At 38.8% G+C, this 17,488-nt stretch overlaps 1 protein-coding gene across 1 annotated transcript in view; it reads right to left on the reverse strand.

Annotated features, from left to right (window-relative positions):
* poln (polymerase (DNA directed) nu) overlaps positions 1–17,488 on the reverse strand; it is a 55,254-nt gene that overhangs the window by 19,684 nt on the left and 18,082 nt on the right. The window contains exons 16-17 of the mRNA XM_016248295.1: positions 9,581–9,638; positions 4,457–4,534 (exon numbers count right to left, since the gene is read on the reverse strand). Coding sequence (XP_016103781.1) covers positions 4,457–4,534; positions 9,581–9,638 — 136 coding nt within the window. The remainder of the gene's footprint in view (positions 1–4,456; positions 4,535–9,580; positions 9,639–17,488) is intronic.

Consider the following 17,488-nt stretch of genomic DNA (forward strand, 5'->3'; position numbering starts at 1 on the left):
ACGCGAGCATAACATAGCGGTTAGCAGATCAATGAATGAGAGGGCAGCGTTACCAGAGTTGCCCATATACCACACCATGTTACAACACAGTAGGGCTATTGCAGAAAGAAACAATACTGTACTACATCCATGTTTCCTGTCGGCTCAGTTTTTGAGCGGACTTTGCTGTTCCGATGAGCATGAACGGTATACGAGTGGAGCGACTGACCAGAGCGCACACGCATAGAGCGGGATAATACGCAGAGCGTCACACCACGTTAAAGTGAAACATGACTTCGGCCGGCAGCCGAAATTTCGGTGCATCTCTAATTATTGGTGACATCAGAAATGGATATTATATAATAGATGCTTTTTTTGAACATTTTAGCAATTTAAAAATATTAAAAAAGGATTTTTTACACGGCACCCCTGCTCTCGACAGACGGCACCCCGGTTGGGAAACACTGCTGTAGACCATAACATCCTGATTTCTCGGTTGGAGCACTGCGTTGGAGTTAGGGGAACTGCTCTGGAGTGGTTTAGATCTTATTTGTCTGACAGAAGTTTCTCAGTCCGCCTTGGGGATTTTGTGTCATCCTCTGCATCTCTCTCGTGTAGTGTCCCTTAGGGTTCCATTCTTGGACCCATCTTATTTTCATTATATCTACATCCGTTAGGGTTAATTTTTAGGAAATACGGCATCTCATTTCATTGTTATGCAGACGATACACAACTTTATCTCCCTTTGAAACGGAAAGATGCAAACTCTATAGCACCACTGTTGGATTGTCTTGAGGAGGTTAGGGCCTGGATGGCTTTACATTTTTTAAAGTTCAATGAATAAAAAACAGAAATCATGATATTTAGACCTGACAACACCTGTGACCCCCCTGATGTAGATTTGAGTGTTATAAAATCATATGTAAAGCCAAATGTTAAAAACCTGGGTGTTATAATGGACAGTGATTTTAAATTGGATAAACAAATTAATTCAGTAATTAAATCTAGTTTTTTTCAGTAAAGGTAATTATCAAGAGTCAAGTCTTTTTTGTCTTTTAATGATTTTGAAAGGGTCATACATGCTTTTATCTCGACCCATCTTGACTATTGTAATGGCTTCTATGTAGGTATCAATCAGGCATCCCCTTAAGCGTTTACAGATGTTACAAAATGCTGCTACTCGTCTGTTACAGGGGTCATATGATGCGATTTCAATTTTTCCTTTCTCTTTGGAGTGTTACAAGCTCTTGGTGCATAAAGAAGATCTGTAAAGTTGCAAAGACTAAAGTATCAAATCCAAAGAGATATTCTTTGTAAAAGTTAAGAGTCAACCACGCCTACCTAAAACGGCTCGTTCCAACACGCCCCCGCAACGAATGCCTCGTTTATAATGGGTTTTCATGTTTTTGGATCATCGCTCCGGCCCGACAGGGCATCATCACAGTATGGTAGGGGATAGCTGGCCAATCACAGCGCACCTCGCTTTTTTAGAACGATGAGCTTTGTAAAAATCTACGCGTTTCAGAAAGGCGGAGCATAGAGGAGAAACAATAATGTACAGTATGTGTTTTTTGAACCATAAACCGCATAAACACATTTCATTACACCAAATACACAAAATAATGTTCTTTTTAGCAGCATCATATGACCCCTTTAACAGGGATGCGCAAGCACAAACAAATGACACCTTTTTTTTTAGTCATTAAACTACAGTTTTTTAGTCATTTTTTTAGTCATTTTTTTAGACACCAGTTTAAAAGTCATTCAATGGACTGGCACCAAGTTACCTTTCTGATTTAATACAACCACATGGTCCATCAAGAGCACTTAGGTCAGCTGACTGTTTAATCTTGGTTGTACCTCGAACAAGGCTGAAAAGCAGGGGGTGACCGGGCTTTTGCTGTCGCAGCCCCAAAGCTTTGGAATAACTTGCCTCTATATGTTAGGCAGGCCCAAACACTTGCTGTTTTTAAATCCAGTCTTAAAACTTATTTTTATTCTCTGGCATTTAACTCCGTATGAGAGCTGTTTTATGTATTTTGTTAGTGTTAATATCTGTTATTTTTGCGGTGTGTAAGATTATTTTATTTTGATTATGCTTGTACAGCACTTTGGTGAATAATTATTGTTTTAAAAAAGTGCTCTATAAATAAACTTTGATTTGATTTGATTACTTAATAATAATGCAACCAGCAAATACATTAATTTATAAAGATGAGTCTAAGCTAGTTTGTTTTCATATTGCACAGGCTTAAATGTAAAAATCTTAATTATCACATAGTTAAATTGTGGTTCTCATATGAAATCCATCCCGTTTCCATTTAATTTCACCCATTTTTTCCATCTCCTCTCACTCTACCTTCATAAAAGTAAATAAATAAATAAATAAATAAATCTTTAAATACCTTAAAACAAAATGGCAAAAAACCCTCAATATGCTGTGGCTCTGTAGTTCAGTGTTTGCTTCACCTCTCTCCTCAGGAAGTGAAAAGAGGGCTTCCAGAAAAAACAAATTATCGAAAGGTGGTATTGACTGATGCAGCTATTAAGAAAAAAGGTTGCAAGGCCTTGTGGGAATGATGGTTTAGTTAAAAAGACCCTGATATAAAAGGATAAAGTGAAATATTATGGTTTGACCTGAAGGCTCAGGAGAGAGGTTTCAGGAGAGATGCAGGGGATAAAATAGAGTTCAGTCTGTGCTTTAGAGGCCACCAGACAAGCAGGGAACGAGGGATGACTTTGTCCTCATTCTAGGCTCTCTCGGTTCTCCTTCGCACACTGCACAATTGGATGTGACAAGGCCACCGCAGGGACAGGAACTCACACTGCTACTGAACCCACCCCCCATGCACACACACACTAAATATGCACATGTCAGCAAACATATACAATGAATGAGTACCCCTGAGGCTGAAGAATATCAAAGAGACAAAAAACTATTAAGTGATCTCGCATTACTTCCTTGTATCTCCATCTCTCTCTCTCTCATACACACAGAGAGTTTAGGGGATTTGTGTAACTTTGCTGTCTGGCCAGCAGATGAGATTGTGGGCCAGAACAGGCTGTTTCCAACACTGTGATTATGCTATTGCCATGGGGTCTGAAGGTTGGCCTCTTCTGCTGCAGGTTACACTGTCCTTGCTGTGACACCGTTATATAAAAACACACTGACACACGCTCAGTGCTGTCAGAACAAACAAACACATACCCAGACAAACAGGACACATCAAGTACCTGTCCTAAACACAGCATTAGTGCTGTGCACATCACAGCACAAACCCCTAAAAACAAAATGGCACATCAAATAAAGGTTTTGGAAAGAGTTTTGCTTTTCAAAGACACTCACCTGCAGAGAGGAAAGTCCAACCCTCTCGTGGAATGAACATGGCACGTGGGTGGACAGTCACTACGTCAGAGATCTTTCCTATACATAAACACAAACATCAATAACATCACAATAAACACAATCTTACCGATTCAGCAGTATTACACAATTTACAATATAATATCACAGTATTTCTGTTTTAAATCTTGACTAAAACATAATAAAAACAAATTAAGCTCCAAAATCAAATAAAGCAATCAATGTCGTGGTGCCTAAATTCACTTGTAGCATTTAACACTAGAATGGGGTAAATTTTACCCGTGGCTGTTTTTCAAATGTACATAACATATTTAAAATAACACATTCAAGTCTCCCAGTCATTGACTTTTACTAAAATTATGTAATTTACAATCCAATGTTGTTTAAAATTATTTAGATAAAACCAGATAAAAAAAACAGGGCATTTATACCTATAAGCGCCAGCAGGTCAAGCTTACCCACCTATATAATGCATGTATTTTTGCACTGTCATTTCATTGCTGCTTATGTTTTAACATTGTACATTTCTAGGCAACGCCTTTCACTCACTGATTTAGCGGTTATCAGTTTCATAAATCAAGTCAAAATGACAAAAAAGGCGATTTATGGAAGGTAGGTAGGCTAGAAACACTAAAGGCCATGAGTGATGGAGAGTCTGATGGTAAGTTATGCGTCCTGGGTCGGCTCAGCATCTGACGGCTCATCTGACAATGATCCCGATATCATATTTACATGTTTTAGCCTAATCTCTCTCATACACACAGAGAGTTTAGGGGATTTGTGTAACTTTGCTGTCTGGCCAGCAGATGAGATTGTGGGCCAGAACAGGCTGTTTCCAACACTGTGATTATGCTATTGCCATGGGGTCTGAAGGTTGGCCTCTTCTGCTGCAGGTTACACTGTCCTTGCTGTGACACCGTTATATAAAAACACACTGACACACGCTCAGTGCTGTCAGAACAAACAAACACATACCCAGACAAACAGGACACATCAAGTACCTGTCCTAAACACAGCATTAGTGCTGTGCACATCACAGCACAAACCCCTAAAAACAAAATGGCACATCAAATAAAGGTTTTGGAAAGAGTTTTGCTTTTCAAAGACACTCACCTGCAGAGAGGAAAGTCCAACCCTCTCGTGGAATGAACATGGCACGTGGGTGGACAGTCACTACGTCAGAGATCTTTCCTATACATAAACACAAACATCAATAACATCACAATAAACACAATCTTACCGATTCAGCAGTATTACACAATTTACAATATAATATCACAGTATTTCTGTTTTAAATCTTGACTAAAACATAATAAAAACAAATTAAGCTCCAAAATCAAATAAAGCAATCAATGTCGTGGTGCCTAAATTCACTTGTAGCATTTAACACTAGAATGGGGTAAATTTTACCCGTGGCTGTTTTTCAAATGTACATAACATATTTAAAATAACACATTCAAGTCTCCCAGTCATTGACTTTTACTAAAATTATGTAATTTACAATCCAATGTTGTTTAAAATTATTTAGATAAAACCAGATAAAAAAAACAGGGCATTTATACCTATAAGCGCCAGCAGGTCAAGCTTACCCACCTATATAATGCATGTATTTTTGCACTGTCATTTCATTGCTGCTTATGTTTTAACATTGTACATTTCTAGGCAACGCCTTTCACTCACTGATTTAGCGGTTATCAGTTTCATAAATCAAGTCAAAATGACAAAAAAGGCGATTTATGGAAGGTAGGTAGGCTAGAAACACTAAAGGCCATGAGTGATGGAGAGTCTGATGGTAAGTTATGCGTCCTGGGTCGGCTCAGCATCTGACGGCTCATCTGACAATGATCCAGATATCATATTTACATGTTTTAGCCTAATGTTACTCTAATTGGTCAAACTTTGGTTTATTTAATTTTTGTCTTGCCATATCGTTTCTTGTTTGCTACTGTGTTGCTATTCTAGTCTGGCCGTTTCCAGAAGAAAAAAAAATCAGATCTAGGCTATATGATGTAATGAAGAAAAAATTTTTTGATTATTTTTTATTAAATTTTTTCAAATGCCCCTAAGCATTCAACCTTAATCCCAATGAAGACAAAACCGCTCCTTTTCTGGTTGTCATACACATTAATAGGGATGCTCCGATCCGCCTTTTTCGCCTCCGATACGATACCTAGGGTTTGGTATTGGCCGATACCAGTGAAGTTTTTTTCCCTCATTTAAATAAATTTAGAATTTATATATCTCTGTGTGGAACTGATAATCATTCTTTCACAATCTACTAGATACAGACTACTTCATTATAAAATAAAAATAAAATAAACAATAAATATGAAAAACTATAGGCCTATGTATATTTATAATCTATGACAAAAATGTATCATAAACTAGGTTAGTGGATAATTCGGCAGCAAGTGTTATTCTAAAAAAATCAGTGCACAATAATTTTAGAAATCCAAACATTTAGTGAAAAAACTATTTTGTGGGGAACAAATAAAAGTGTTGCACTAAATATGGTAAAATGTTACACATTGCTATTTGTATTATAAAATCCATTAATTAAAAACATTCATGAATGTATTTATATATAAGTATATACTATAAAATTAAAATACACTTCTTTTAAATGTATAGCATATTTTTAATAAGGCAACAACATATGATAGATACGATAGGACAAAACAAATACAGTGCAGCACAAACTGTTTTTATACAGTCTATGAGCACAAAGCGCTTACAATGTGTGCATCCGGTGTGCAGAATGATGCGCTTGAAGCAACATGGCGTCACAGCCTGACGCCGTGTTGCTTCAAGCGCATCATTCTGCACACCAGATGCGCACATTGTAAGCGCTTCATGTTAAAAACTGCAACGCACAAAGGGAAGAGAAATTTATGTGTAGTGTATTATATCTGTGCAACAGTTATTGAGCCTTTCTTTTAACAGTTTTAAATTTCAGTTACTGTGCACGTTAAAAACAATTTATAGTCTTTTCTACACCCGTGTTTTGTTCTCACGGACACCCGGTAGCAAGTAACAAAACAACATTAAACTCCGGCAAGAAGATAAAGTCCTTTTTGCAAAATCATAGACATGTATTTACAAATCAAGTATAATGGGAACACAGAATGATCTTGGAGAGAGCTTTACCGAACTGACTGCTGTAACCGAACGCGACCAGGGTTTAAATGCTGAACGAATGACTGACAGCCACAGTGGAGAAAAGAGTTTGTGTGAACTTTAATGTAAGGACTTAAATATTAATATGTAGCTCACATTAAGCTATCGTATGGCTTCAGAAGTAACACAGAATAATTCACACAATCTAAAAAAAAAAAAAAATTAAATCTCGGATTTGGATCGGCCCTCTCTGACCGATACCCGATCCGAGAAAAATGGCACTATCGGAGCCGATACTCGATATGAATATCGGATTGGCGCATCCCTACTCATTAAGTTACAATTTTCATCTGCTCAAGCAGAACATTGTCATCTTGTGTTTCAGCAAGGTATCTCTGGCTAAAACTAGCTAACGTTAAAGTTAACGTCATGTGTTCTCACATCATGTACAGTGTAACTCAAAAACACAAACGAAGGTCTACATTTCAGTGCCTCTCCATATTAAACTGGTTAAATGTACATTAATTTAATTGTATTCTGCAGTACTAATGAACACTGTTGATCCTGCATGTTGTCATCCGCGATCATGATGACCGTAATATGAGACTTCTCCCACTTGCATTGGGATCTGTAAACCCTTGCTTCGAGTTACCCACTGTATTTATTTTAAAATATTTTATATAGCTGCGTCTCATTCATAAGGCTGCGCCCTCCGGAGGTCGAATCCTCTGGAGGTCGCATCCTCTGTATGATGCGTATCCACCTTTTTCTTGCCATAAAAATGGGTGCGGCCATTTGTAAATTATATGGGTCTAGCTTCCAGTCTCATCAGCGTCCAGCTATTTTTATCTGTACAGAACCGCTCCTTTTGCTGCTTGATATTGAAAATTGGTGTGTCTTATCATATTATTTTAATGTATTATCTTAATTATGAACACACTGGTTTGTAGTGCAAACAGTTTTACCGTTTACTGCACGTTGTTATTCTTCTCGTTATTTCCCTATAGCAGCCAATGAACCGGAAGTCTCACCCATAGGCTTACTTCCGCGTTGAAGAAAAAGGTGGATACGGAGTGTCCTCAACCTAGAATTAAACGAGACGGCCTTCGTAGGATGGGCGGAAAAGGAAACAGGAAGTATCACGTTGCTATGTCAACACATTTAGAGCGTCGTTGCTCTAATTTTTCAAATTAACGATGGTTGTTTACGGCGACAAAAACGATGGTTGTTTACAAAGAATTGTGGGTTATCTGTAGCAGCGAAGGATACACCTCATGCATCCTCCGAATTGCTGCGAAAGAAGGTCGCATTCGGAGTGTCCTACTTGCTTTTCTGAAATGAGACAGCCTCGATGACATATGCAGCCTTCGAATGCGACCTCCGGAGGGCGCAGCCTTCTAAATGAGACACAGCTAGTGAGCAACTCCGTTTGTTTGTCCGAGGTAGCAACAGTAACTAAGGGGGGCGGGGCTTACCGATAGGTCAATTGTAATTGCACCAGTCTGACAGAGAAAGAGCAAAGGAGTTTGGGTGAAATATGATTTGTAAAGGGTTATGCAGATTTTTAAAAAACTCAGTAAAACTTGGTATGTCTATATATTAAAGCTTGTAGGCCTATTAGTATGTGCAATGGAAGCATAAAGCCCTTTCAGAAATAATTCTAAAATGCTGATTTGGTGCACTGCTCAAGAAGCATTTTTTATTATTATTATCAATTTTGAAAGCATTTGTGCTGCTTAATATTTTGTGGAAACCATTATAGACACTTTTTTTTCAGAATTCTTGGACTAGTAGTAAGTCCAAAATCGCATTGGTTCCAAACTTTCAACGGGTAGCTTATCGCTTATCTATATATCTATCTATATATATATTTTATAAACACACACACTTGAGTGTCAGATTACACACATACTTTACCTTGGATGTACTGTTCCTTAGAAATCTGCACTGTATGATGCGTATCCACCTTTTTCTTGCCATAAAAATGGGTGCGGCCATTTGTAAATTATATGGGTCTAGCTTCCAGTCTCATCAGCGTCCAGCTATTTTTATCTGTACAGAACCGCTCCTTTTGCTGCTTGATATTGAAAATTGGTGTGTCTTATCATATTATTTTAATGTATTATCTTAATTATGAACACACTGGTTTGTAGTGCAAACAGTTTTACCGTTTACTGCACGTTGTTATTCTTCTCGTTATTTCCCTATAGCAGCCAATGAACCGGAAGTCTCACCCATAGGCTTACTTCCGCGTTGAAGAAAAAGGTGGATACGGAGTGTCCTCAACCTAGAATTAAACGAGACGGCCTTCGTAGGATGGGCGGAAAAGGAAACAGGAAGTATCACGTTGCTATGTCAACACATTTAGAGCGTCGTTGCTCTAATTTTTCAAATTAACGATGGTTGTTTACGGCGACAAAAACGATGGTTGTTTACAAAGAATTGTGGGTTATCTGTAGCAGCGAAGGATACACCTCATGCATCCTCCGAATTGCTGCGAAAGAAGGTCGCATTCGGAGTGTCCTACTTGCTTTTCTGAAATGAGACAGCCTCGATGACATATGCAGCCTTCGAATGCGACCTCCGGAGGGCGCAGCCTTCTAAATGAGACACAGCTAGTGAGCAACTCCGTTTGTTTGTCCGAGGTAGCAACAGTAACTAAGGGGGGCGGGGCTTACCGATAGGTCAATTGTAATTGCACCAGTCTGACAGAGAAAGAGCAAAGGAGTTTGGGTGAAATATGATTTGTAAAGGGTTATGCAGATTTTTAAAAAACTCAGTAAAACTTGGTATGTCTATATATTAAAGCTTGTAGGCCTATTAGTATGTGCAATGGAAGCATAAAGCCCTTTCAGAAATAATTCTAAAATGCTGATTTGGTGCACTGCTCAAGAAGCATTTTTTATTATTATTATCAATTTTGAAAGCATTTGTGCTGCTTAATATTTTGTGGAAACCATTATAGACACTTTTTTTTCAGAATTCTTGGACTAGTAGTAAGTCCAAAATCGCATTGGTTCCAAACTTTCAACGGGTAGCTTATCGCTTATCTATATATCTATCTATATATATATTTTATAAACACACACACTTGAGTGTCAGATTACACACATACTTTACCTTGGATGTACTGTTCCTTAGAAATCTGCAGTGGCTGCTTCGGAAGAGCTTGAAAATTCTGCATGGGGAAAAAAACAGTTATTATTCATTTGAAAGCATCTGATTCAGTCACCCTGAAAGCACAGCACAGCGCCTCTCACATCCAATACCACAACACAAAGATTAGGTTAAATTTAGCCCTGGCTTTGACAAATATGCAGACTTTAGAGCGCTTATAAAATGCCAATTGGGGCCGCTAAAGCACGGTGGAGCGGTGTCTGTCCAATCAGAAAATTAATGAGATCTGTCTCTCACTGGGTTTTTTAATTAATTTCAAACGGTCTCAATGAAGAAATGTTAAATATGCTTTGCCCTCCATCTATCTAGAGGGATGAAAGACACTAATAAGATGAAGAAAATAAAGTATTAATCTGGTAAAGTCATGAAAGCTTTTTGAACATGAGATCTGAACTATTTGCCTGACAGACTGTCTCCAGTCTCTGGATCTGAAACCGACCCCTGGCTTCATGCTCTTAAAGCAGAGGGCTGCTATGAGTAGTCGGTCGTAAAACCATCATTAGTCCCACTTTTCCTCTGGAGGACAGAACTAGTGTAGACAACGTTCATCTTTAAAGAACAAATTAAGCTCTCAGGATCTGAAAAGAGCTATTCAGTACTCATCGAATGTATGTGAGAGAGACAATGATACAAAGAGAAAGAACATGCCAAAGGGAAATGATGGCATGCACAAATGTGTGTGAGAAAAGAGTCTGCAGGTAAAAGGTTTGTGTCTGGTTTTGTCGGAATGAGAAGAGATTGCTGGTTGGAAGGTCAGTTCCTCTCTCCTCCCAGTGCTTCATTACAGCTGTAAATCTGCAAATGATGAGAGAGAAGATATACAGCTTCAAGGCCAGTCACACACACACTCCAATCTTTCTCTCACACTCATACAGATACAAAGTGGTTCCCTCTCAGTTTAACCGTGCAGTCATGCGTGTCTTGAATTAAAAGTATTTTCATTACTGAAACATTTAAAACACTGCCTGCATAAAACATCTTCAAATATCAGTGCTGATCGATTGATCGTTTTTACATTTAATGTGAAATGTGAAGAGCAACAAAGTGCTAGATCAGCGTTCTCACCCTCACATGATTGACCACCCCATGTCTACATCTCTATTAGAACTGCAGTATCTGTGATATGATCCTGTTCGAAGATCAGCATTGTGCGTAGGAACGATATGAGCTGATCTCAGGTTATTGTGTGCAGTAAATCTTTTGTCTGGGTTTGATAGATGCTGGTAGTCTGGGAGAGAGGAAGAGCTTTTAATAGCAGCTGAGGCTCTCTGCTTCTGTTTGAGTAGCTCTATTGATCTACAGTAATATAATACAGACGAAAAGAGAGGTAGAGAGTCTCTGCGAGACTATATATAATTACCAATAATTTATATTATCGGTACACAGCTCTCTGGAAACCTTGATTCTGATTGGTCAGTTGCAGTATTGCACAGTCAATTGCTTTTGAATAAAGATGTGTAATTGACCAAAGTTACCTTTCTCTTCACAAAAGAAAATAATTTTCTAATTTCAAATAAATTCAATATTTGTGTTCATTTGTTTGGTATATGGTCATGTAACAAGACTGATAATCATAGTCAGCCTGTCATTTGCGTAAAATAAGTTAATGTTTTGTGCTAATTAATTTATTTGTACTTATCTTTTAATAGGTTTTATTCATTATTTGAGACAATTCAGGATGACTATAGTCTGAACAGACACTGAAATGTAGAGAAAACTGATTGGATTCATAAACTGAAAGATGGGGAAAAAGAGAGAAACAGAGAACAAGTAAATAATGACAGAGATGGAGGAAAGCGCAGAGGGAGGAGCACAGTGGTATTGATCGGAGGATCAGGCTGGACTCAGTGCTTCACTCCAACTCTAATCCGGCTTAATATGGACAAGAAAATGCTGCTCACCATGCTTTTCTCACACAAACACACACAAGGGCACATTAACACTCTTACACATACACTGGCACTGGACACACCCTTTGAAAGTCAAGGCTTGAGAGCGATCTGCCTTATATACCCTTCCTTTCATTCTTTTTTCCCTCTCTCTCTGTTCAGTTCTTTCGTTCCTTTACACACATTCTTCACTCTCATGGCAGGTGATTTTGCTAAGGTTGTGGAATGCAGACTGAAGCACACCACTGCTCATCCAAAGCTCAGCTGATCAATTATTCAATAGAGAGAGAGGGCAGAGAGAGGGCAAAAGGGGGGGGGGAAGGGGAGTAGGGAGGTTGAAACAGAGTGCGTGTGGGGGGGTTGCAGTTGTCACTTCAAACAGCAAAATCCATCAACGCTCAGCAGCAATCCTTAAAGTCACTACGAAATCAAAATTGACAATTCCCTTTTTATGGAATATTGCAGTGTTTATTATAAATGGTTTGTCCATGGCATGCACATCATTAGTTTTTCAATTCACATACCCGCATAATCTTAATCAAAAACACTGACTTGCCCTCGCAATATTTCTTCTCTGATGACATGTGCACTGGCATGAGGGCGGGACAATAATCCCTCCCATCCAGCAACCTAAATGGCAAACGACAACGATGCAATGATCCAATCAAATCCCGCCCTACATTTTTACTTGTTTAAGGCGGCTAAAAAAAGGTCTACACACTATGAAGAAAAAAAAAAAAGGATTTAAATTTGTTAACCCTATACTGTAACAAATTTGATATGCAAATTTCTAAGGCCTCTAAATGATTAAGGGTGTATTCACACCGGTCTTGTTTGGTTCGACTGAATCAAACTCAAGTTCGTTTCCCCCCCTTTGGTGCGGATCTTTTGGGCAGGTGTGAATACAGAAATCGCACTTGGGTGCGGACCAAACAACCGTACCGAGACCCAGCTGAAGAGGTGGTCTCGGTCCGCTTCCAAACGAACTCTGGTACAGTTGAATGGATGAACCAATGAATGGATGACCTTAAGCACACGTGTGGTTTTGTTTACGGTTTCTGGTTAATTTGCAAAAAGGTCAGTGTGAAAGCGAACCACACCAAAAAAAATAAAAATCAACATTGTATTTGGTCCGGACCAAAGCAAGTGAACTAGTGGACTTTCCTGGTGTGAATACACCCTTAACATGATCAAAAATATGTAATATTTATGAAATAATAGTAATCTGTAATACAAGAGCTCACAGATTTACATTACAAGTTCAGAATTTCATCTTGCTTTTTGGGTCATATATCAGCAACTGCACTAAACTGCATATTTTTGCTCAGGTTGAGACTTTGAATAAAATTGAGGTGACACTTTATGAGCCATTCAAGCCTGATGTCTCAAATATGACACTCAACAAAAAAAATCTATGCAGATTTTAATTGTTTTATTATTTTGGATCACACTTTCGTTTGGGGACCAAGTCTCACTATTAACTACGATGCTAGTTAACAGTAAAAATTAGTCCTTAAAATAAAGTGTTACCTTATTTTGTCTACAGGTTTAATAAGATGTTCTATTTCAAAACATTAGATTTTTCTGACAATGATTTTATATGTCAGACTTTACTGGGTTAAAATGGGCTAAAACTGAGCTGAGAGCTGGTGAAAAACATCAATTTAGTAAAAAATACATACAAGATACAGTTCATGTGCAGAACTTTCTGAAAGACAATCTTTCCAAATACAGTATGTTCAAGCAGGGTCTATGTATAAGAAAGAACGAGGGAGTTGGTTGATTCATGATCTGTCAGATCTGCCTGCTCAGCTCGACCAACAAGCATCACTTGGGGGCCGGGGCGTGATACTACTAGTTCTGACAGCAGGGAGCGATCGGCCCAGCCCTCAGAGTCGATACCCTGCACACTACAAGCAACCTGCAGAGCGCACTGCAATACGCACAGCCTCAGTGGTGCAACAAACCCACCCACTGTTCTTCTCGGTTTCTATATCACCCCCAGCACAGGACTTCCCTTCATTTAAAACCTCACACACACACACACACACACACACACACACACACAAAGCTGGCACTGCAGGAGCGTTGCCAGGGTGACAGAAGGCTGGTCTCCACCCTGCAGGCCTCTCCCCTCCTGAACATATGTTGCACCAGTATTAACACACACATACAGTGATAGTAAATAAGACAAGTGATCTCTCGCTCTCTCACGGTAACAGACGTGGTAATAGTCTATTGCTCACCGCAAACACTCACAAACAATGTCCGTCTCATCTGCCTCTGTTTAGACAGATTTTACATCCATCCTCAGTTTTTTATTCTCTCTTTCTGTCTGTTAGTCATCACTGTGGCCTCAAATTACTGTGCGACATCCAGTCACAGTGTGGGGTTGGGTGACAACGGTGGCATCACCCTGGTTACAAAGACAGATGACAAGGCAAAAAGAAACCATGCAGCTTGAGTCAGCTCCTTCTGTTACTGCTGACACACACACAATCAATATGCATCACTCACACAGACGCCACCCTTCAGTTCCCTGCAGCTGTTGACTCAGGTCCTCTTTAATTATGAGAATAGAAGACGAAGTGTGTGTTTCAGTGCAACCATCACATGGGGAGGCCTGAATTTATGCATGTTGAGCGTGCATGAAAATTTTTAACTGTACTGTGAATGTGTTTGCTCAGTGGAAGTAACAGACTCGCACCTCTTCCCTGATGCGACATTCGGTAAAATGGTAATTTCCCCTAGGACAACTGATCAGTTTAAATGCAAGGCATTAGTATCATGAACGAACAATGAAAATTTTGTTTTTACAGCATCTATTAGTTTAGGTTACTTTATAAATATATTGTACCGTTCAAAAGTCAAACTTCTGTTTTTGAGAAAAACTCCCTTATGCTCTCAACAAGGCTGCATTTATTTATCAAATACATAATAGTAAAACAGTAATTAAACAGTAATTTAAAAAACAACTTACCTATATTGATATATTTTAAAAAGTAATTTATTCCTGTAATGGCAAAGCTGAATTTATAGCAGCCATTACTTTCAGTCTTCAGTGTCACATGATTCTTCATAAATCATTCTAGTATGCTGATTTGGTGCTCTAGAAACATTTCTTATAGTCAGGGTTAAAACGGTTGAGCCGTTTAATAACTTTGTAGAACCCGTGATAAAAAAAAAATTTCAGGAATTTTTCCATGAATGGAAATAACAGCATTTATTTTAAATTGAACTATTTTTTTGCAACAATGTCAATGTCTTTATTCAATTTGATGCATCTTTGCTAATAAATAAATAAACTCAATGACCCCAAATGTTTAAACTGTAGCATAAAACAATACAAATTTAATAATTAACTTAATTGAAAATATAGATGTAGAACTAAACTGAACCAAAGATGAATAAATGCTGTAGAAGTATTGTATATTATTATACAGTCTTGCCTCAAATGCAAGTCTGACATACTTTCCCAAAACAGCATTGTAATGTGGCTATTCAGCATTAATACAAAAGTTCTCACTTCAGGAAGATGATCAGCCTCACAGCATCACATGATGATGAGCATGCAACATTTTACACACGCTTTTATCCAAAGTGTCTTGAATGAATGAAGGATACAACATAAACAATTCATGCCAATGAGGAAAGAACATGAGAAGTTCTGCAATACAAAGCCCTAAAACTACTCAGAAGAATACAGGCTAGAGCAAAGATGAAAGTGAGAGACGACGAGTCAAGAGAAATAATAGAATTTCAACATCTAAGCTGCTCCAGTGGGAATGCAGCTGCTGGCACTGTAAGGTTATCTACTGAAGAAGAAACAGTTGAAATATAATATTTCTCAGTCAACAGCCTCTATAATGTCTCTATTGCTCAGGGCTGCTGCCATCTGCTGGAGGATTTGCATCACTGCAACTAGCTCATCTTTACCGCAGTACACATCAACGCCCACACAGAAGATGATTATTACGCACAGGGGTGTTGGATGCTCATTAACTGACACAACAGGGGATTGAAGCCGAAAGAAGTGATACAGAGCGAGAGTTGGAGTGTGTGTGCACTCATTAGCTGTTTAAGGCGTGAGGTGGGGCAGTAACAGCGGGCCTGTAACGGTTAGAGAATCTGCTATATTGATTCAGAGGTTAAAGAGGTTTGGATGATTAATTAATTGAGCAATGCAAGCACAGAATTCACCAACCGGCCCCTCAAAGACCTTCACAGACTATATATCACATTCTTTCTTAAGAATATAAAAATTTTTATGATAGGGATTATTCAGAGTAGCACCATTTTATTGCCATCACTTTTCAAGTGAAATTACCCCCCACTGTACACCCTTCCTGGTGTTTCTGCGCCGTTTCCGTGGCAACAAACCCTTCAATCACCCAGGCGATGGGCAAGATCCATTGCCATCCCATAGCAGCACCCTGTTGGCATGACAATGGCAAAACATGCTGCCTCTGAAGCCGAGTAAGAGATACAGTAGAGGCCTCAAATACACTCATGCACTGTACAATATACACACCATAAACTACTCTATTCTATGGCATGCTGATGGTGGAACTCACTAACGGCCTGTTAAACACCTTAGACAAGTACTGAATTATAGGTGATATGGCCAAAACAATTATCACAATAAAATGTTTCATATCAGTCGATATTGATAATCGCGATAAATTTCAAATCTTTATTTCTTTCAAGTTTAAAGGCAGATTTTTGCTCCTAAATAAAAGTTGTAGAAACCAGATAATTAATTGTGGGTTTAAACTACTCTTTATGGTCAGAACATGACAAATCCTTCACAACAAACCCTTCGCAAATTTGACAGTAGCTTAATAGTAGAACTAGGGGTGGGGGAAAAAAATCGATACAGCATAGTATCGCGATATTTTCCACGGCAATACTGTATTGATACACGGACGCCAAGTATCAAGCTTTTATTATACTATTTGGAAGAATAATAAAATCAATTTCTTTACAATCCACTAGATGCTGGTTTTGAGTTTTTTCTGGTGAGGTCAGCTGGGTCACCTTCAACATGCAGTTAGTAAAATAAAGAGGGTGGCATCGCGGAAAGTTATCAGGAAAGACCCGTCCGCGTTTAAATCGGATGTATGGACTTACTTCGGATTTGTAAACAAGGAGGGGATGTATAGGGATGCACCGAAAATATAGGCTACATATAATAACAATAATAATAATGTTCAGCGTGCATGTTTCACTCCTTGTCACTGCGCGGTTTGACGCTCCGCTCAATATTCCGATCTATGAATGTGCGTTCCGCTCGTGTACCGCTCATGCTCATCGGAAAAGCAAAGTCAAATAACGCCCTGACCGGAAATTTCTATGCAGTATACTAGTTCCAGTTTGCAGTAGCGCTACTGTGCTGAAACATGCTGTAGGCTACTTCAGCTGTACTGGGCAACGCTGCTAAAATAATGCTACATTCAGTGACGCTATGCTCTGCTCATATGCTCTGATAATAATAGCTTTGTAGGACTATACATTATTTGGATAATTAGTAAAAAAAATAATAAAAAAAAACATTTTACTTATATCGTTTATTGCTCAGCCCTACACGGTCTCACACATCAGTCATCATTTTGAGCCCTACAAAGTAATTTGCTGCAGTCTTTGGCAAATTCCTGAAATATAACAAATTATTCTTCCCTGTGACCCAGCTTTAGAAAAAGCGCAGCATGGCATATTGTGTTGATGATGCCGAGACACAGATGTTTCTAAAGCCTGCGAGACAAAAGAAACCACAGTAAGATGTCCCTCACACGCGCTCTCTCTCTCTCATTAGCACACTGTTGCCGCATTGCCCTCTCCTATCGCTGCTGTTACTCATCTGCTACTGTCTGTGTTGTGTGGCAAAAGCTTAATAAACACAGAAACGGAGCCCCATGAAAAATAACACAGAGGTACATCTCATTGACTCTTAATGGGTTACATT

Source organism: Sinocyclocheilus grahami, unplaced genomic scaffold (genome assembly GCF_001515645.1).
Source record: "Sinocyclocheilus grahami isolate Dianchi unplaced genomic scaffold, SAMN03320097.WGS_v1.1 scaffold24.1, whole genome shotgun sequence".
In the NCBI taxonomy this organism is placed as follows: Eukaryota; Metazoa; Chordata; class Actinopteri; order Cypriniformes; family Cyprinidae; genus Sinocyclocheilus; species Sinocyclocheilus grahami.